Genomic DNA, 22,800 nt, shown 5'->3' on the forward strand with positions numbered 1-22,800 from the left:
AAAAGACAATTTATCATCCAGCCATATACCCAAATACTTATAACAAGAAACCCTTTCCAAGGGTGTCCCATCCTCTGTGCCCAGGGTAAAGTTATTTAAGTCAACATTACGTTTTTTTGTTAAAATCATGTACTTTGATTTTCCTGGATTTAAAACTAATTTAAGACTAGTCAGAGTTCTTTGGATAATACGGAAATCATCTTGAAGATTATTTAGAGCATGTTGAACAGATGGAGCAAAAGAGTATATGATTGAATCATCAGCATACAGATGAGTTAAGCTATTTATGACACCATAATTAAAATCATTAATATAAATAGAAAAAAGCAGCGGTCCTAGAACCGAACCCTGTGGTACCCCTTTGTATATGTTTAAAATTTCTGATTTAAAACCATCGCCACACACAGTTTGGGATCGATCAGTTAAATAATTCTCAACCCAATTACAAGCATTGTAATCAAAACCAATGTTATGCAGACGCTCGAGAAGGATGGTATGATCAACCGTGTCAAAAGCCTTAGAGAGGTCTATGAAGAGGGCAACACAATCAAGATTACTGTCTAATGCTTGAGCGATATCATTCACGACCTTGGCAGTAGCTGTAATAGTGCTATGCCCAGGCCTAAAACCAGACTGACAAACATTTAAAATTGAAAATTCAGATAAAAAGGATCTTATTTGATTACTAATCAAGCGTTCTAAAATTTTCGCCAAGCAGGGCAACTTAGAGATTGGACGGTAATTATTCAGTTCATTTGTAGGGCCACCTTTGTTACTGTAAATGGTAATAAAACTTATCATTTTTAATCTCAGAAAGACTTAACGCAAGGAGAAATAACAAGTCATGTGTAGCCAGTGATACAAAATACATTCTTTTATTCATTCATCATTGTAAATACACAAAAGAAATCAATGGGAAGTATTCACACAAACAATATTTAATGGGATATAAATCTTTAGACCATTTACACACCATTTACACAAACTATTTTGGAAATTAATGTGCTTTCTCTCTCTCTCTCTTTTTAGAAGCTATCCTTTTGATGCATCTAGTCTGTAATATTAGTCAAAGCTATCTACGGATTTCCCCTCTTCTCTATTAACACAGTTTCTTTTTTCCATCACTATATTATTATGAATCTGCCAAACTGTGCTTGTCCTGTCTCATCCCTTTATACTCTTCTCACCTAGATCATTTTGCTGTAATGTTTAAGATTCATATTTTTATTATATGTACATGATATACATTGATTCTTAAATACATTTTCATTGTTTCCAATCTATTTACAATATAAGAGCTTATTGGTATTTTTAAATGGTAAAATATGTGTATTTGATGTTCTGAAAACATTTAAGCAAAAGGAGGCAAATGTGATATTAAATGCACTACGTAGTTTAAAGGCGTCGCTTCACCTCCAGTACAACAGAAAACTGAACAGTATCTCATGAGAAGAGAGTATGCAGCCATATTTGAAATAAGAGAAAAATATACAAGGCCGCATGCCATCAACAAAAATGTTGATTCAAACTGCAATTCTCTTTGAAAACATCAGGTTTATGGAGCGTTTTTGTAACCCTAATCAATCTCCTCACGTCTCCATTCCTACTGGCTTTGTAAATGGAAAAAATTGCACTTCCATCGTACCCTTGAATCCTGTTCATGTGATTGGAAAAGCAGAACCATCCTCGGTCTAGTATCGGAACCGCTAAGTCTGCAGCAGAGCACTACCTTCAGTGCAAAGCCTTTTTAACCCACACAGTTGTATCACAATAGATTACAGCTGTATCTGACAGATCAAAAACGGTTCCCACAATGGACACAATACTTTATCTCTCTTCTTGTGGCTAAAAGTCGGGCGAGGAGCTAATGCCCCAGATGAAACTCATCACACTAATGTAAATGTTCTTTCAATCTTCACACAAGTCGAGCTCTGGAGCGAACAGTGTGTGCAATTAGTTCCTCATATGATATGACCGGTATTTATGGGATCTGGACATCGTTACTGGTTGTGAGTGTCTCGCATTAACAATAGCTGGACTCTTCAAGACTTAAAATAAACAATATGATACTGAAATCTAATAAAACAGACAACACATCGCGGCAAAATTCAGATCCAGTAGTGAAACACATCCAACCTTTTAAAACAAACAGATTTTTAGACTTTGGTAAAAGAATGTGCTGTGCAGTAAAACTATGGCTTCTATGTAAATAGTCTACCTGTCTTATAATTAGTACAAGTTGAAGATTGATGAAAGACTGCTACATCTGCTGCCTCCATCTAGAAAAGATGATCCATACCTATCACAGCATCTACTGGCTAAACCTGTGGCTCCCTGAATGTCATTGAGATGTTTGTGTAAAATGTTTGCTGTCTTTGTGAGCAAACACGCCATGAGCTCACTGATCTCACAAAGCTGTGAGGTGTATGCATGTGTGTGTTATGGTGGTGGTGGTGCATGTTTGTATGTGGGTGCAGGGATGGACCACTCACACAGCAAGCACATTAAAGGCATTCCCCATTTGCTCTGCGCTTGGTGAGTAGCGAGCTTGAACCCACAAAGTCTGTTCTGTCTCTTGTTAGTCTCTGTCTCTTACTCCTTTTCAATACAGCCACAACCCATCCTTTAAAAAAAAAATTCCCTGGCAGATGGAGACGGAGGCCTCTACGCCGACAGCAGCTGCCTCCGCTTCAGATCCTCTGGCACATGTGGAGCCTGGACTTGGACGAGGAGGTGGCGTCTTTCCACACCTTACAGGAGAGGCCCTTGGCACAGTCACAGCGTTGGAAGATTTCCAAGCCGTGAGAGCCTTTCTTCCTCTGCTTGGTGCACACCTCTCCCAGCCTCAGCACCGGCTTGCAGATTTTGGTCCAGAAATGGCGGGCGCAGCAGTAGCCCTCCGAACAGTCAGATGAGCGCAGGCAAGGGTCGCCCTCATGTCCTAATGGAGGAAGACAACAAGCAGCACTGATCAGTGGTGAACCAGCCAGCATCAAACTCCCATACTGTATATCTGGTTGGCATATCTCTACTCGGGAAAACAGAAACAAATGCTTCATCAGGGACATGAAAGACCGGCATGAAATCATAAACCGTTCCAGCATCTTGGAGTTGCTTTGCTCTATAGTGCCCCAGTTAAATAAAGAAAAGGAAATGTATAATCACTGTTCATTAAGCTGTTATGTTTTCCATACGGACGAGTTTAGCAACCCTTTCTTCACGTTTCAGTTCAGATTGCATTATGTGTGGCCATGTCAGAGACCAAGGAAACACATGAAGCTTTCAACATAAATCAAGCAAACAATTTGCTTATTCTGTATATTAACCATATAGTCCCATCTGGTCTGAGTCTGATGTTCTTGGCAGGTGGTCAGTATTACTCCCAATGAATGCATAATTAGTACAATTTGGTCATGTAGGGGTTTTTTCTGTGGAAAACATTTAAATGTATATCACCTCTTGCCAAAGGCTGCTTTATCATTCAAACCGGCCGCCCTGTATCCCTGACAAAACCGCACTTTGCTGATTAGTTATTTCAATATGAGGTTCCAACCATCAGCACGATGGCCTGGTAAGCCTGTCTGCTTGTTCTCTGCTTTAACACCACTGATTCTCTGGGCGGATTTTTCTCAAGTGGTGGCTCTTGTTGGGCCATTATAAAGTAATAATGTTTAAAGAGAGGGAGTGAGTCAAGCACAAATAAAATGAAATGGCCTTATTTATAGGAGCCTCAAGTGGTAGTGCTATTTTCACATTGATTTTAGTATCACAGTCTGCTCTCTTGAAGTTGCATTACAGTTGAGTAATTTAAATGTCTCATTAAATGCATTGCTTTATGGATAGGCCCTTACTTTACCTTAAATCAGGTGACATGTACATAAAGCAGGGGGCTCAGTGAGTTATAAGCTATAACCCTGCCAAATCTACATTCTGTGGTTTTCACTTGTGTACCACACTATATGTGCTGTCAGGGGAAAATGTTTGTATGGGTTTATGTAGGTGCAGAAACAGCAGGGGCATTGTGGTTTCTTCTAGGCTCCCCATGCTGTGATTTGGGCTCCCAGACACTGACATATGAGCACAGGGGTAATTATCAACATAGTTTGTGGACTGGCGTCGCCCATGAACTCTGTAGGACATGCAGACACTGAACAACAGAGCAGATTCAGCCATCCAGACCAGAATCAGTGTGGATGAGGGCAAAGAAGATGAGAGCAAAGACAACAGTGACAGTGTTCAGAGACAGTGGGGTTTCTGGTGGGCATGTTTTAAACATGACATTAGACATATGCAGTCATATCTTACCTTTTAGAGAATGCTTAGCATGTGCTTTGCCAGTCTTCCTCCAGTTGTGCTCTTTGGTGGAGAGTTTGTTATGCTCATCTAATGCTGAGATGTGAGGCGAAAGCACACTCTCAGAGATAGGGACACAAATATCTGCAGAGGGAAAAAGAAGAAAACAGAAACAGGAGTTTTTAGTAAAGGCAGGTAATCTCTGTGAAGCAAAGAAGTGTATTTTATCAGAGCCTACAGGCATCAGTTTAATGCATTTCAACTATAGTTCAAGTTTCTGTTCAAAGGCATGTGTTCAGCATTATTTAAATGTATTGGCTCCTCCATTGAGTCTCTGGGCAAGATACAGTGATACTATTTGTTCAGTGACCTACAACAAGTCACTTTTTCCAGATTATTTGCATAAAACAAGAAATCAAATTTCAGAATTGCACCCTAAAGTAACAATATAACTGAGATTGACATGCAATGAAATTGTGTGCATGTGTGCACATGTATGTGCGTGTGTGTCAGGTACATACAGTTGCTGCAGCGGTTCCCTGGGCAGCACATGGCATCTCGATGGCAGCGCTTCTTCCTCCTGCGGCAGGTGAGGCAGCGAGAGGGAGCCTGTTGAGGGCTGTGGCAGTAGCTGCCCACACTGCACTCCTTATCACTGCTGCACGGATACACCTGCTGAGGAAAAGATGCCTTTACTCTATTTGTGAAAACGTAAACTACATTGCAAGAGCACAGACTCATCTTTACAGAGGAGCTTATAGATCATTTACATGATATCAGCCTTTTAAACACAGCTATTGTCACATCTAAAAACTGTAAACCTTCTATACTTGTAAGAATGTACTGGTGGCAGTGTGGTTGCAGTTTCATCACCCACCTACTCAGATTGTGTGCATGGCAGAAGTTGCAGTCATATTTTGTGTGTGGCTCTAAATTGACAGACATGAGTGGGACTAATAAAAGCTCAATTTCTGCTGTTTCTGAACAATACAATAAATGCTGCCTTTGATATTTGACTTTAATGTATTTGCCCAAAGAAAACATAACTGAAACATGAAACATGCACGCATGTGGCTGTGATGTAGGGTGATTTTCTTAATGACATCTGTAGGGTCATTCTGTTCTCACTCAAAATGACACACATCAGGATGCCACATTATATAAAGATGCTATAGACTGGCTGATGGACACGCTGATCCTGCAGTTAGCTGTCAAATCAAATATCATTCAAAATGTTTCTGTCTGATGGGAAATAAGTCCAGTCTTCCCACACAGATTCTTCCACATTGTTAGATTGTTGGGTTGCAGATATTGCTGTGAAAGGGAAGAAACACTGAGCAAACACCTACAGAACTTAACACAATCCCAGCATTCCCTCTAATTGAGGCACCACAGTTGTACCAGGCACTTCAAGCTGCAAAATTCGAATTACAGCAAGCAGTTAACAAGCCAAATAAAATGTGTGTTATGTTGCTGTTTATAGGTCTTTGGAGAGACTCCCTATCCCCCTGAAGACAAGAGCACTCAACTGTGACTCTCTCTGGGTCGTGCTTGGTCTATTCCTTCTAGTCCACATCGGCTGTGTTTAAGTGCTGTGAAAAATTTTGATTGGATCAGAAACAAAGGCGAAGAAAAATACTGCAATGCATTTTGTTAAGCAGGCATTCAATCCAAGAAAATCCTATCAAAGGTTATTTTAGCTTGCCTAGTTTTCCAGCTGAGGAAAACTAAGCTATGGAAGATATCCCAGTCACTGCAGTGTTTTTTTTTCAAGGATTCCCCTATGAGTTCCTCATTGTTTGAGTAACCTCAACTATTAATGCCTGTGGACGTTGAGATTTTCAATTGTAGTTGTAGTTGTGGCAAAGCACCGGAACTTCTCTCCAGTCTTCTCTTTCAGTGCACTGAAACAACCACGCAAGAAAAACGACCACCTTGCAATCATAAAATCCACTGTCCACAACAGTGCAAAGAACAATTAAAACCAAGCTCACTTTTTCCATAACAAATGCACTACACCAATGGGAAGTTTTACTGGAATTGCCTTGATATAATTCCTTGCACATGTAAGTCCTGTCGCCATTAGACTTGGAGCAGGAGCAAAGAATCTTGACATAAATTGTACCACGAAAATCAAATGAACTCCTCCGACAAATGAAATGTCATGAATTTGCAGTGAACTCATGAAGGGAAAGGGACATTTCGAACAGCTGCATCAATGCTTTGAGTTCGAGCTCAGGTCGCAGTAAAAGTCAGGCAACTAATGTTTCCTCCAATGGCTTAACATCTTTATCTTATTTCGAGCAATTTGGTTTGATTTCAGGGTACTGATATTACAGTGGATGGGTTGATGAGTTGTCAGACATTTGCACAACATTGCACCTATTGATATGCAGCTAAGAAAAAGAAAAAGTTGGATATGAAATCTGACTGTGTAAATTGTGTCCAGTGTGGATTGACATTAGAACAACATGTTTGGCTGGCCAGCCACATTCAGCTGGCACTGCACTGACAGATCTGATTTAGTATGGCTTACCACTGACAAACATGGAACAATAAACATACAGATGATCATGAGAGATGTTTAAATCAGAGCAAAATCATTATAGCCACAATAAATAGCAAACACCCTTTGGAGTATAAAGGTCAGCTGAGAGTGGAGGCCATGCCTGGAAGAATAGGCATCACTCCAAACATGAATGTACTCCACATGTTACAATCAGCTCTCAAACATACGAATATTTCAGCACATTAAAAGTTGTTGCTCGATGTCCTTGTGCTTCAGAAAAGCGAACAAGATTAGACTCGTTGGATGGATGCCATACTGACTTTTCTCAGGCTGGAAACACATGGAGGCAATGATACAGCCATAGAAAAATGAGAAGGAATATTAGGCTGAATGCTCATCTATCATTATGACAGATTGCCATGATGCAGATGCTTAATGTATTGATGAAAGTAACAAATCCCTGATGCTTGATGGATTCCAAATATTTTTTAATAAGTACAATGTTGAGAGCTGTTCACAGAATATTCAGATGGCTTATTTGTAGGGCAGACACACTGATTTCATGTGATCAGTTTAGCTGTTATGCAGAGTACAGGTGAGCAGGCCCAGAGTGGCTAATCAGGATTCCCCGGTGTTACTGGGGTTTTTTGTTGTTGTTGTTTGTTTGTTTTTGGGCCGGTGTTCAGTCGTGGCACTGAGTTGAAAAATCACGGATGCTACCGCTGTTCCCAGGCTGCCTCCAAGTAAAAAAGACAATAGGCCTATAAATAATGTTAAGTAATTCAAATAGAAGTAACCAGGCTATGATGCGACGCCACAGTCTTGTAGCGACTCAGCAGTAAGATCCTGCACCAAGCACCAGCCATAACATTGGGCCAGACCCGGCTGAGCTCCGTCTCCTTCAATATCATTACATCATATCGCTACAGTGCTGGTAGGCTAAATGTCATAATGAATGTGAACGTGTCGCGTATGACTAGTACACACGTAACAGCATCATTGACCGCCGAAACATCATTCTGCTCCATAGTGAGTTTAATGTCTCACCGTAAAGAGTGTAGTCTCTGTAGTTAGTTTAAGGTGTTAGGCTATAAGCTTGCTGGTAGGCTATATATTGTATATAGGCCTATTGTATAATGTTAGGCACGAACCGAGATGCAGATTTTAAGAAGAACACTTGTATGATGTAGAGGAGCTTTGTCCTATATGTATGACTACTTTTTTTCTCTCTCTCTCTGTCTTTTTTTTAATACAAAAATGTTGAAATCCAAGCTTTAGACAGTAAAAATCTGACATACCTGGGAAAAGCTTGTGTTTTATTTGTTTTCTTGAAAGTTAAATGAAAAGACAACTCTCATATCTCCCATGACTAAAGCCAGGAAATTTGCTTAGCTTAGCATAACAAAAGGAAGCAGGGGCAATAGTGAGATTTGAGGCTCCCTGAGGTGAAAGATTTTTCAGCAGCCCTGAAACTCAATAATTAGAGAGATGTTTCCTATTCCTTAATATTTGTTGAAATGTGTATTTAAAGCAACTATTTGTAATGTATTTTATTTCAGTTCAGCACCTTTGAACAACATTACCGCCAAGTAAAACCTTTAGCATGTAGCTCTCTCTGTTTGCATATTGAATGAAACATTGGGGAAAGTTGCATCATCTGCAATAGTTTTACAGTTGTAGCAGGTGTGTTTTGAAGGTGAAGCCTGAAGAGACAGGCGAACACATTTCCCATTAAAGATAAGCTACGAAGCTAATCATCTTCTGGCTCCAACTCTAAACCCATATTAGATTGGTATGGATCCGTTCTTCTAGACACTTCTAGACACTGTCAAGAAACAAACAAATATCCAGATCCAGTCCAATCTTCTTAAGTTTTGTCAAACTACTACAGTCTACAACCTTTCAAGCATAACTCATCTTCAGTGACAACTGCTTGTTCAGAGAAATATTGCCATGAACTATTGACGTAGGCTACACAGCCAAGGAGGAGGAAACACCAGAAATCTGGTCTGAAGAGAAGTTCAAGAAAGTGCAAAGGGAGTTTTTTTCCCCCCCTAACATGAAAAATGTGCTGTTATCTAAATATGATGACAAATGGGCCCGGCCGCGTGCTGTAGTACTTCATACTACCTGCTCTGATTTCTATCTGTGTTTCTGGCAAGCAGACTTGGATCAATTACAGTGCATCACACATATGGGGGTGGGGGGTCAGGGTTAGAAGAAGGAGAGGAACGGGGCTCACCTCTTCCATCATGACTCAAACCACAAGACAGCCCTTTGAAACCCAATGATACAACACTGACCCCCAAATCACAGCAGATAATCTCACCTTATCTTGTCATGTTTTAAAATGCCTTATTCGCAACTTCTGAGAGACAGGGCTTCATTTGGATGCATCTCATTCATCTCATACATCTTTTTTCTGTTGCTCCCTTATTTTTCCCTAGACAGCTTTCGCACATAAAAGCGCAGCCTTGGATCCTGTGCAGGAAGTGGGCTGAGAACTGTGTACTCTGCAGCCTCTCTTGGTATGCTGGTGAGACGATAAAGGCAGAGACAGACGGAGAGCCATAAGGGAAGCCCCCTGGCCCTGTCTCGTGCTGCTTTCGTGCTGGTAAAGCGCCGTGACTTTGAAGAGGAAACTTAAATGTGCGGGAGCAACAATCTACAAGGCATTTACTACAGGATATACAAGGCTTTGAACCCTCCCCCTGGTCTCAGGATCCCTTATTTACCTCTGCACAGTCATTTCAAAGTGCTGATATAATTTGATGGAAGTGCCCTGTAATGCATGAAAAAATAATGTCTCTTCCAAGTTGAGCGTGCTTCAAATTTAGGGACAGGATGAAAATAATTGGAAAATTAAAAAGGGCTGAACCTCCTGTTTCACAAAAGACCCTTATGGGGTCTTTGAGTCCTACCACTGACCATAATATAGTATATTAACTAGACCATATACCCAAATTTAAGACACTGTCCTCTCAAGAAGAACGATAGCATCAGAAGGCAGGAGGTCCAGACAGATAGTCAACAAAACATCAGACTTTGGATCGCAGGAAACCACTGTTTATTTCCTATTTCAACCAACAGTCAACTTTGCTTAGTTTTGTTGACATCACCACAACCATTCCCTAACCTTAACCCAGTGTTCATTGTTGTAGTAGTAATTTAAACCCAAACCACAATGTTGCTCCAATGTTTCTAGCCCTAACCCAACTAACCCTAACCCCACTGTGACCATAAACCTAACTGTGACTTAATGTGCTTTTTGCACTAAACCCAACCAGGTTATTTCTGTGCCTAGACTAAACCAAACCATATACCATAACACTGCGACCATTAGAAGGTATCACATCATCATAGAAAACAGGCAAACATCATTGTTTGACATTTAATTAGAAGCAATTTAAATCTCACTACCAAATGAGACTGTTGATGTGAGTCACCCATGAATTGCAATAACTTGGGAACAATGTTAATATATGCAATTATTAACTATACTGAAAAGGATGCGTAAGTGAAAAGTCAAGGTGAACAAAATATAAAAGATGCTTTCCTGCTCTTCTAAAAAATATCTGCCTTCAGCCTCTCCCCTTTACCCCAAACCTGATAGTCCTTCACCATTTTACATGGATGGACACCTCAATAATATCATAGAGCAAATTCATATGCTGTATTTGCATTTGTTTTGTCTGAAACAAAAAGCAAATAAAAAAAATCACAATAAACCTAAAGCCAAGGACTTCTTCACACATTTGGTCAATGTCCACACTTTTCATGTCATGATTGCACTTGACCTTCAGAGATCCAGCGCGTAATCTGAAACTGTGAATGGTGTTAATGAGTGGCAGGGGCCTTTGGCAGAGGCCAGAGTCAAATAAACGATGTCACTGAACAAACAAACTTCATATGCCCTGAAAGCGCAGACAGCCAGTATCAGATAACATAGGGATGGCTGCGCACAAGTCACTCTTACAAACCATGTCTTCAAAAGCAGCTCGGCGTCTTTCATCACTCAAAACACATGTGTTTATGGGCATGTCTCATTTCAGCGCAAGATCCCAAAGTCTCCAAAAACTAGACCTTCCTTAAGTTAAGTATACATTCTGGGTTGATCTTTTTCATCGGACATGAAGAAAGGCGCACAGTCACCACACATGACTGCTGTCTTCAAAGACGATCAAAGACGAGGGGAGTACTTTTGATGGTAAATCTAAGAGGTGTGCTGCTCTAAAAGGTGTAATCCTGTGGAATGAGATGTGCGTGGGTCTCCTCTCTCATTAACAGGTCCAATTGCAATAAAAGAGGTCGCAATAGGAGGCCCCTAATGGCTCCAGCGCAGGGCCCTCACGGTGCCCAAGGGACCCACAGACTGGAAAAGGCCACAGGACGGCGGGCCAGAGCACAAACGAAGCAGAGCGCTAACAAGCAGTCACACCTCTTTCTCTCTCTTTCTCAGCTCATTAGGATCACTAAACAGTCATTTTAGGTTATAGAAGAGGAGGTAGGCTGGGCCGAGGGAGAGAAAATACGTGGCTGCACTTTTATAGGTAGAGCCCTCAGAGATTGCTTGTTAAAGTGATCCCTGTGTTTAATTAAATAAAGCAACTAGTTAAGGCTGCTGATGTTTTACAGACATGTACTGCATGAATGCAGCCACGCTGTCGGTTCCCTTGTGGGTTCAGAGGTTACAGTGGTGAGCACCGCCTGCCCGTGCTATCCATTTCTGTTGGTTCCCTTCCAAGGAGCCAACAGTGCCACCCACGAGCGCCGGCTGTCAAGGTCTTAGAGGTTTTGGTTTTGTCGGTTTCACTCCAGTCAGGCTGATGTGAAAAGGGCTGAGACAACGGAGAAAACACTCTGCAGTTTGCTCTGACTCAACGCCAAGGGATAGCCAGAACCTGACCCTGGTTTCTGAGTGATTAATATAACCCTTATCGCCAAACGTTGTCAGCAGCTGCAGGAAATAAAAGCATATTAAGCTGTCAAATGCTTCCTATAACCGAGGGCTTCAACCAGCGTTCCTAATCTGATGGATAAAACACCAAATTACACCCTTGTTTCCTGCTGCAGCGGCTTGTCTCCGCAGGGTGGCTGGACTCTCTCCCTCGATAATTTGCTACATCTGAAAGTAAGCCAATGAGGGCAGTTTATTGGAAGATTTTTGTAATTTTCTGCACTTTTCTATAAATGTCGGGAGATTTTCAGGCCCCCAAACAGCTGCCTTACTCCGTGTAAAAACGATGTCTGTTCTTGTTTTTGACTGCAGATTGAAGAGGAGATAGTAGGTTAAAAAAGAAAAAAGAAAAACCTCTTGAAAAATTGGCACAGTGGTGAATTTTTACGATTCTCACTCACACAACTGGCAACATAACAATCGCATCCATCCGGAACCCACTGCAGTCTCTCCAGAGGTGAGATAATCTGCCAACTATTCCTCACCAACTGTAACGAACTCATCAGCATGACAACACGATCATAAATCTACCTGCTGGATATTGGCACTGAGGGTTCCCATAAAGCACATTCAGAGAAATTTGAGTTGACGTGTGCCCATTTTTCACATTTACACCCAAGCCCTTAATCAGCAGTAATTCACTTCACAAATGCAGATGGACACGGACATATTTTGGGGCGCCTGCTGTGAAACACTTTGAGAGGAGAACGACTCAGTAACAGGTTGTTTTGTGTCATTCAGCTTGTCTCAAAGCAGCAATCAGTGCTGTGTACTTATTAGGAAAGATGAGAAGTAATTGCTCTGGAGCTAAGCCTATACCACACATTGCCATTACAACTTCAAGGTGAGCACAGACTTGTTATAGTTGATTTGTTCAGCTTATAAATGTCCACTGTATGATTAGATGCAGAAGGTCAGTGAAGTTTCCCTGCCGGCGTCAAGCCGCGATCTGGCCCGAGGCAGAACTGCGGTTGGTACTAAACAACTCTGGAGAACCTCCTGGCAGCCAGAGCACACACACATATACACACATGCACATACACATGCACATGTACATACAGTATATACCCCCTCCTGCCGCAAATGCTATTAGCCATCATCATTTGCACACCCTAACTGTACACAGTGCAATTTTACTTTTATAACAGTATGGTGGTCTCTGCACACATATATTGTTTCCCCTCGGTCCAACCTTCCAAACCGCTCCAGATTATTGCAATGGCAAAGATGTAAGCAGGCGTTCAAATTGAGGTCTGGCAGTGCTGCTTGAGGTTGGATCTCCACACTCCGCAGAGAGGAGAAAGTGGCTTTTCCATAATTTTCTTCTGTCTGAGCTGGATGTCAGAGCGCTGCTCTCAGCACTATAAGCACTCCACCGATGTCCAATACTATCACTGCTGCAAGTGATATTACAGACGGTTGAAGCGGCCAAATGTATAAACATAAGTCAGTGTTAAATCGAGAGGCCGAGTCAATCAGGCGGAATAAAAAACACTTAAGAAGTAAAGACAGGGGTAATCAGCTGTTTCACTGAGCTGATGCACAGAGAGTCTGCTGATGGAGATGTGGCAGTGCCATCTACTGCTCAGGGGGATACTATGAGGCATCACCAGCATCTCTTCAGTTGATATGAACTCCTCTATTACACCTATATGTTTAATTTAAGCATACAGTTAGTTGATGATGATGATGATGATGAGGGCCTGGTGGGTTTTGTCAGTGTTTTATGTGTGACTGACATGCCGTGTTTCTTTTTCACTGTGGTGTCAGTTTTCCGGCTTCCTTTCAAAAAACTACACTAAAACATCCACTTCCCAGAGAAATTACTCTGTAAAGTGAAAACTTTTCTTTCTCAGCCAAGCAACGGGTGTTCACTTGTTAATTCCTCACTTTCTAAAAATTACTCATAATGTTCACAACTTTCTTTTATCTTTGTCTGAATTCAAGCTGCCAAATGTTGAGTCCCACCTTTGCTGTCAAACTACAGTAATATGGCACTTTGTTGAAACAGCAGGAATTGATAACTCTTTGAGTGGGTATTAAGTGGTCGGTAAGAGTATCCCTCAGAGGCCCCACAGTAAGAATCTCATAATCCCAGCAAGCGTCTGGACAACTTTAATAACACTAAGACCCAGACAGAAAATTACACCAAGTGTTAACTTTTTCTCACATTTTTGTTGGCATTAATGATTTACCGTGGAAGTGCAATGCACCCGACTGTGGCGTCAGGTCTGAACGGCAATTAGGGTTTATGAGGGGTCCAATCCCTGCAATTTCCAATAACGATTCACACGTGAGTTTTTTTTTCTTTTCTTCTTCTCCTCTTCTGTGCAACTGGGCTATTTTACTTGTTCGCCTCAAGACACTATACGGACACGGTTTTCGAGGCACTGCGCGCAATTACGCACCGTTAATCTAATTTTAATAAAAAGAAATGCCACGTAGCCAATATAATCACGAATAAATAAGAAGAAGAATAGATTATCACTACAAGTTATTATCAACACTAATAATAGCGGAGTCCAGTGTTACAAATGCTTAAGGTTGTGCGTAAATATTGGTCTGTCCTATTCATCAACGCACTTCAGACAATTAGATCATTCAAATTACCTGCGCAAGGATGTTATGTTTCTTCGTGACCCCGCTGTGGACAGCGGCGGAGCGGTTTGTGGCGGGTGTAGGTGTCTCTCCCAACAGAGCTGGCTTGATGGAGTTCGCCTTCGGGCGCGCCTCTGACACCTGGGATGTCCCGGTCCTCAGCGCAGCGACGAGAAACATTAAAACACAGCATCTATTCCGTGTGGAGACAAGCATCCTCGAAAAAATATGTAACGAAATGCCAATATAAGAAGGGAGAATCACTTGGAGAACGTGAACTGTGAGCGCAGAAAAGAAAACGATGTTTCTCAGTGAGAAGTGTGCGCCCTGGCAATGTCCATGCGCCTTGACCGACTGCAAAATAGAATAGTAGTGATGAGGCCGGGTTTTTGTTCCTGAAAATCAGATATTCAGAGGAATGACTGCCATCGACACAGTCACCTGGAAACAGAGAGCCCAGTGTAGAAGGGAAACAGTGAGTAACAGAATCTGTTAAAATGCTGATGCTCTGAGGGTCAGAGAGAAATTTGACAAGAGGTTTCCACTCTGTCTCTGTCTGTGAGTGAGCACTTAGCCCTGCAGCCGGGTGTTTTATGATCTCGGATACTTTCTTTTTATAGGATTGTAATGAGTTTGCTTCCTCCGCCCCTCACAACTGACAAAGAATGAAACTGATCTGTGTGCGGCACTGCTGCTTGCGCATTGTCGTCTCGACACCGGCACCAGGAGCCCCGTTGGGGAAAAGCTATAAAATTATACACTGTGTATTTTAACTGGGCGCTTGACCCTTTTTACTGCGAGGCGGTTGGGCGCATAGGAAATGGGAAGATAAAAAGTCAGAGCTGCTCTAAAGAGGTTTTGTGGGTATCGCGGAACATTTTCCATAGGTAATAAATCCCTCTATCTGGGAAATTGTTACCTTGCTGTGACTCTAAAAATATAAAATCTAAAATATCCACCGATATATATATAAGATAAAGGGCTGATTTATTTAAATCTCGTGCCTGGGTTTGGGTTTGTTACCGAAATGATGCTCTGACCAATGTGAAATAGATAAACAGGATGCGGTTCAGGATCCATTTAAGCAGCATTCCGGAATAACTTAGAATAAAAAACAACTATCTGATAACCATTGTTTTCCCTGTGTGGGATGGGCATCCCTCATGATGCAAGGAATGCCAATGGTGATAGAGTTAGTGATATAAGTATTATAGAGGCTCCTTTGTGTGATTCTTAGAGCCCTGTATCAGGACTGACTTATATTCATGTTGGTTAAATGATAATACATGCACATGTACAATGAAGCCTTTTAGTTTCAGGCAGGTAAAGCCCGTGATTTATTTTTTGGAAGAATAATATGCTAAGTGCAGGGACAGGAGTCCTGCCTGGAGATTATTCATTTTGGTGATGTTATCAGTTTTACAGCTCTGTATAGATGTATGCCTCATGTCCTTCCTCATGCCTGTGTATTGTTTTGCTGTAGTCACAATCATCTTTTCAGTGCACTCCTTTTCTCTCTGAAAATAAAAAAATACGATGCACCAATAGAAACCACAGTGCATGTAAATCACTGCAAAATCCATCTTATCAGCATTAAAAAATATATAATAAAATAAGCAGCCAGTCACCAAAACCATCTTTCCCACAATGGCTCTATGACTCTAGTACGCCTAATAATGCTTTAGTCTTCACAAGTTGGAAGCATCTATTCAAGGCTGGAAGCCCGGCTGGGCTGGGATGAAACCAATATACCGGTAAAGGCTTCTGACCTCAAAAACGATCCATCACAGGCTCCAATTCAAAGTGTCAAGTTCTTTTGTTTGAGACAATAGACAACCAACTGAACTGGGGAGTGGGAGGAAGTATTGGACTTGTTTGATGTAACTGTAGATGCTTAGAGGTGATACTACCTTTGTTACCCGAGTGCACAGTGATTTACCTTGAAAGACTGGCAGCAGACAGTTGCTTTATGCAGAAATCCGATTTTAAAGGCATCTTCCATTTTTGAAGGGAATGCCAGACATGAAGTTTTGAAATTCCAGAGAAGATTAAGACTAGATTATAAACTTCAACTGAATAAGTAAAACCACATTTGTGAAGATTTTATTAATGTGATCGGTGGGGATAAATTTAAGATTATGTTCAAAATAAGGGGAGAAAACAGAAACAAAGGCTCAGAGCAAAAGCTTTGATTTGATTTATCCCTTAAATGCCGGGTGATGCCCATCTGGATTTTGTCTGCCTGCAATGCTGCTGATTAAACAGCTGAAAAAGTCCCTGAAGAAAGGGCGAAAGTGGCTCAGAGTGAACCGGAGGACCAGAGCACAGAGGGTTTGGAGCATTTCAAACACATTCATCACTTTAATACATGCAAGCAGTAAAGAGGAGACACTTAAAATGACATACTGCTGAAACTCTGGAGGGCAAAAACCAGCATGTTGATGCTCTGGTGCTGATAAGTGTCGAGATGTCCAGAGGAACCACAGCAGATGAGATGTGACAGGTCTGAGTAACACATGATAAAGAGTAACACATGATGGAGAGAAGGTGATGTGAATGTTTTGGACAGTGAAGCTTCTGGTGCCTTACATAAAGTCCACGCAGGCATTTTTAAGAATGATGGCGCCGAGTGCACCCCTGTTGAGATCTTTTGAGGATGTCACCAATTACATTGTGATCTGAAGAATGAAGAAAAAAAAGAAAGGAAACAGACTTGAGTTTTTTCGCAGAAATGCAGCAAAGAGCACCTGGGCCAAGATCTGTGATCTCTTTCCTGGCTCGCTCAGTTGGAAAGAGTTTACCGTGGTATTATCTTATGTTCTGCTATGCTATCATCACCCCAGCCTCCACACAGTAATCACATTTTGACCACTATCATCCAGCGTTAATACTCTGGTGACACAGCCGACTCTCAGATGTTGAGAAATCCAAACCATCTGTAAAATAATCAGTTCACCTGACAATGGATAATGCAAAGCACTGCCAATGAGCAAGTCTGTTTTAAGGGACGATTAAAGTCATATGGTGGCAGGTATAGACTCCCTTGATGCCACACTGGATAACTCTGGCATCACTTGCAGGTGAATCATACTATACTATAAGTGGCAATGGTCTTCTCCAGCAGAATAATAGTAGCCCAATGTTAATGCTGACAGAGACACGTCATGTCGCCCAGGTGGTCATCCACCAGGCGCCACAAACTCTCTGGGCTGACGTGACTGAATGATTGGGGCAAGTAGCATAAATACAGTTTTAGACTGGTTGAAGATTGTCGAGTTCATTTCCCTATTGCTTAGTAAGAAGCTTCTCTGATGACATGTTTATCTAAGAGGTGAGAGGGCTTTCTCATAAATTAATTGACAGAAACAATAACTCTGCAGTTCCCAATGGCCTCACAAAGCATTTCAGCATATTTTGGCACGTTGTTTTGATTTCATAGCCTGCAACTTTAAAGTTCCAGGTCACTATCCACGCTCCATCTCCATTATCTCCAGATGCAGCAAGCAGCTGTTTTCAGTAACACAAAAAAAAAAGGTCTGATAACTAACTTTTTGCTGTCAAACAACAACTAGTTTGTAAGCATGGTGAATTATTTAGTGTACAAAAACGCCCAGTGGTTGTAATTGCATTCATCGAGATTGTCTTCCAATAAAAAAGAGGCTGTTTGTGCGCCGGCTAATTATGACACATAGTTACATTTTGTTATTAGGTGGCATCTAGTGACCATAGTAATTGCGACTTTCATTATTATTATTAAAGTAACCATGACAACAAAGATCGTCAATGACGATGTAACATGATCTTCCTCTGAAACCCACCAAATAGTTTTACTGCCTAATCAAGCCATGACTGCTGTTTTAGTGTCCAAGATAGATATGCTGGTGTGTTTATTACAATGACAAGTGAGGTCAGTAGCACCTGCTGCTGTAGACGCTCCTATGGGTCGTATCAGAGGGTTGATTGTACTGGTGGAAAAATGAGAAGTGACCTATTCAGTTGTTTGGGTTGTAGGACTTCATCACACAACTCACACAAATGAATTGAAGTTGTCTGTTCTGAGAGGAGTTCTGTCTTAAAGCACTTTCTCTTGGTTTCCTTTTCCTTGACATCTGCTTGTTGGGTTTATGCTGTCCAATATACAATAAAGTTTTAAATTGCTATGGTACAGGGGATAAACCAAATACTGTGACATTCATGAGAATAGCAGTCTGTAGACACAACATCTTTCATTCTGTGTGAAGTCCAATTTGAGAATATCGTTCTTGGATTGGAATTAAAGTGTTTATGGTTCGATCCTTTCATGTAACTGAAAACAGTGTAAACCCGTTTTACTGTGGCACATTGGCTCACTGTGAGACTGGTTCTTATTAATGGATCACATAGTCCAGGACTGGTTTCAACCTCCTCTCCTGGTTGACCACCCGCAGCTACGCATCAGTACAACACATCAGTCGGCCCACCCTGACTCTGCCTTTGATTCAGAGTCACTCAGAAACGTGGGTGTTTATGTTCTGTGCTGGCTATGGGCTTCCCCACAGTTGAGACCCAGCAACATGTCTGTAAATCATGCTTTGTTAGTGCGGTGGAGCTCAGTGAAAGGCTGTCTCGCTGACATGACTCACACAGAACATGCATGTGGACTACACCCACTCTAGATGATAAACAAATGATCCAAGAGCCCATCGTTCTCTTCTTTAGTCGATCACTACCTCCGTCTCCGGCAGATGTGAGCAGACAGCCTCGTGACGCCGGTCATTCAGCAGGTGGCTAACCATTAGAGCGACATGCCAAGGGGAAGTAGCTCTGGTTCCAGAAAATGAAACATTTGGCTGTCACAAGAAAAAAACACATTTGTTGTGAGTGGCTTTGATTTTAAATGCAGATGACTCCTCTTATTTTTATGATCTGGTTTTTTTCAGGATGACCTTGATGATGGATTATGTGGAAATGTCTACTCATTAAGGGCTGTTTCCGAACAGGATTTTGGTGTGTTTATTCCATTGGTTGATGTCTCTCCACCACCCAATCCCAAACAAAATCCAAGATAAGAGCTATCATTTATTAAGATGAGTACTTAACTGGACAGTTTTCTTTCAACACAGTCTTTTCAGCTCCCGCCAAAAAACATTAAAAGAAACATCATATGCATATGTTTGTAATAAAGGCTGAGCTTCATGATGCAAGAGCACGTTAAAAATTAAGGCAGGGATCAAAGAGTCTTGCAGGTGTTACCCATTTTAAAAAAATTGCATTATTAATGCAGAGCTGAGTAGTGAACTGGTCCAACTCTGACAATGTTGGCAGATTGATTTTTACCTTTGTTACAATGTCATCTTAAAGGGTAAAGTCACATTTTGGCTGGACTGCAGCTACAGTCCTATAATCTGGAAAGTCGCTGACTGACTGACTGACTGACTGACTGACTGACTGACTGACTGACTGACTGTTGATATTTTTACCGCTGGTCAGCAGAGTGCCGGGCCACAGTCTGTAGAGCTGCTCTGGTTTCCTGGCTGCTCGGGAACTGCAGGCGAACAACTCCTGCAGAGAGCAGGAGAGAAGGAGGGAGAGACATAGTCCGTAACAAAGCTTTGTACAAACAACTATGACCACTTCTACATATCAAGCAGAGGGAGTTAAACATAATGACCTGCCTTCAATAAAAGTTCTGGAGTTAAAGACTAAACTATTGTTGACCAGAGATGAAGACTATGAACTATGAGAGAGACAAAATGAGAAAGATGGACGGTCACCTGGCTACTCACCTGGTGGGCATAGGCCTTGCCATAATGGCCCAGTTTCAAATCCAGCAAGTTGCTCTTGATGCTGCGTCATCTGCTCTCTCTCTTGCCAATTTCCTTTTCTCTCTCTCCTATGACTGAAACAAATGCAAAACCCTGAAAAATAATTTAAAAGGGAAAGATAGAGATAAGTCTTTGTAATTTATGTTGGTTGATTTTGTGTCAATTAAAGGTGATCTAGACATTAGATTTTGATCCAGTCTTGTTTTCAAGTTGTCAGTCACATGCCATTGCCATGAAGAGACCACAATCTTTAGGTGATTCCAGAGGAAGTGATGGGCTTCTTGATCTTTTTATCTATGTTCAGCTATGTTCAGTGTATCAGAGGCCCAGCTGAAAATAAAAGGGGACAGAGCATTTCCAGTCAGCTGTGGAATGACCTGCCTGAGGAAATCAGATCGGCCAAATCTGTGATCTCCTTCAAGCCCCTTCTTAAAACGTCCTTTTATTGGAGAGCTTTTATTGGTTTTCAAAGTGTATTAATTCTCTTTAAATGTCTCAGCGATGGTATTTTATGCTCATGATTGTTTTAATTATTCTATCTGTCCCCTCTTTCTTTGAAAGACATTGGTTTTATCAATTCTTTATTTTAGTTGTTGAAATATACTTTGTAACAAAGGTTTCAAAAGTGCTCAATTAATATTATCATTATCATATGATTATGAGGCCTCAGCAGTCACAAATCAAGTGGGTGTTTTTGCAAAAGTTACAGTCATTTTTTGTGTTTCTCCGTCCTGACCTGCAGCAGAGCAGTAGAAGCAAAAAGATTTCCAGACTGAAAAGGCTGTAATTCTACAGTGCGACTAATTACAGCAAGCAGCCAATGTTTCGTATGGCCGTGTGACTATTTCTTTGACAGATTTGAAAAAATGCTTTCTTTTCCTCTAAAATTGGGATTGAATGTCATTAGTCAGGTCAGCTCCGTTCATATACCACATTATTAAATGAACACATATATAACATAACAAGTAGCATGTACACAAAAAATATAAAATATAATTTGCAAGTTAAAGCAAACAAAATCTGAACAGCGGAAGAAGAAAAAACAGGAGACAGACTTTGAAAACACAGACATACAAATTACTAATTATAAGCAGAAAAGTCAGTAGAGTTGCTTTTGAACATGGAAACTGTTCAGATCTAAGCCAAAGCCTAAGAGGTCTGACATGCATGGATCATAGTCAGTTAGCAGGTTCAAATGTACTGAGGAGCCAAACCATTAAAGCTTTAGAAACTATTAGCTGAATTAATACATACATACAATACATTAAACGTAATGGTTTCCCAACGGTTGTAACCTCAGTGACACAAAAGAAACATGCAGAGTGCTTAATTACATCAATGGTCATTAGGAGAAAGTAATTATTTTGTCATTAGTGCAGTATAAATTCTGATTAGGTAATCTCTGCCATATGTGTGTGTTCATTAGTCAATGAATGAATGTCATTGGTGCGACTTGTGAGCCCAGGATTTCTCGATGTTCACTCCTGTGACGATAGTAGTTTTGAACCGACTGAATTGCTTCCTCTCAAATCAACAGATTCATTGTTCCTGCCATTAGCCATGCTCGCTCTACAAACTGTACACGTCCTGCAGCTCTGATCTGGATCGTTAGGAACATCACTTTAATCAGAAGTCCCACACTGCTTTCATAACTTCTTTCAATTGCACATTCCAGGGAGATGGACTTGAGGCTGCAGAGAGTCTGTTTAGAAGAGGACATGATGCTTAGCAGATAATTGTTCCTATCCTCTCATTTCCCAGGAAGATGGATTAGGCCATTTCCGAAGAGTCAGTTCTTCAGTCTGGAGCATGAATGCACCCTGTTTCTGCCTTTAACTGACTCAGATTATTTAATCGATAACAGTGACCCTTCTCTGGCAGAACGCTGACCACATGAAAGCATGCTGGGTTCTGGTAATCAAGGGTCCAGAGGGCCATTCCTGCCTCTAAATCAAACGATGCCCTCTTTGCCTGGGGCAGTGGGAAGCAGTGACACACAGAGGCGTACTGTCACTGCTGCTGCTGTTATTTCAAGTCCTCTTTAAAGATGTGACTGCCTGTCCTCCTGAAGTTTCACCATAGAGAACTGATATGAGATAAAATGCCAGACTGAAATTCCATGATCATGTCTCATGGGCAAATACAAAGCAGACATATCAAAGTCCATTAGAATACAGGTATTGCACGCATACAGTATGCAAGGCTTTTGGTTACTCTAACACCAAGGCCAAAGCTTTATTACATGGGAGAGAGGTATAGGATTAAATATAGCTGTCTATGCTGAGGCTGACATTATTTGAAAAGAAAATGTCAGCCTCTGCTTCAGACCAGCGAGAACCATGAATAACAGGGGCCAGGTACGTATTCAGCAGAGTGGTGTGCACCGGGGCCAGAGTCTGGCAGCTTGTGGCCAGTTCTCGAAATGAGATTTATGATGTGCCTGACCAATAAAGGCTATAAATACCATGTTCTCATGATAAACTGTGATTTTCCAAATATTCCATTGAATCAATATGGTAAACCAGAAAATTAGATAATACCATCTGTGGGATTTTAATAGCACACTTAGAGCCCAGCAGAGCATAGACAGCACAGATAAATGTAAGCTTAATTATTGCTGCTGAGATCCCTATGAGGAG

The 22,800-nt window shown here is 41.3% G+C and overlaps 1 protein-coding gene across 2 annotated transcripts; it reads right to left on the reverse strand.

Moving 5' to 3' along the window:
- Window positions 1-859: 859 nt before the first annotated feature.
- dkk2 (dickkopf WNT signaling pathway inhibitor 2) lies at window positions 860-14,945 on the reverse strand. 2 transcript variants are annotated; one of them, XM_085780668.1, is made up of 4 exons: window positions 14,370-14,945; window positions 4,815-4,968; window positions 4,306-4,437; window positions 860-2,941 (listed from the first exon to the last, which is right to left on the reverse strand). In XM_085780668.1, the coding sequence occupies exons 1-4, from the start codon at window positions 14,571-14,573 to the stop codon at window positions 2,691-2,693; spliced, it is 741 nt and encodes a 246-aa protein (XP_085636794.1). In that variant the 5' UTR covers window positions 14,574-14,945; the 3' UTR covers window positions 860-2,690. The 2 variants fall into 2 exon arrangements, with proteins under 2 accessions (XP_085636794.1, XP_085636795.1); XM_085780669.1 differs by having other exon boundaries at window positions 4,815-4,965; window positions 14,370-14,921.
- Between the last annotated feature and the right edge of the window lie 7,855 nt (window positions 14,946-22,800).

This window comes from Trachurus japonicus, chromosome 1, assembly GCF_045865225.1.
Source record: "Trachurus japonicus isolate A0001 chromosome 1, Traja_1.0".
In the NCBI taxonomy this organism is placed as follows: domain Eukaryota; kingdom Metazoa; phylum Chordata; class Actinopteri; order Carangiformes; family Carangidae; genus Trachurus; species Trachurus japonicus.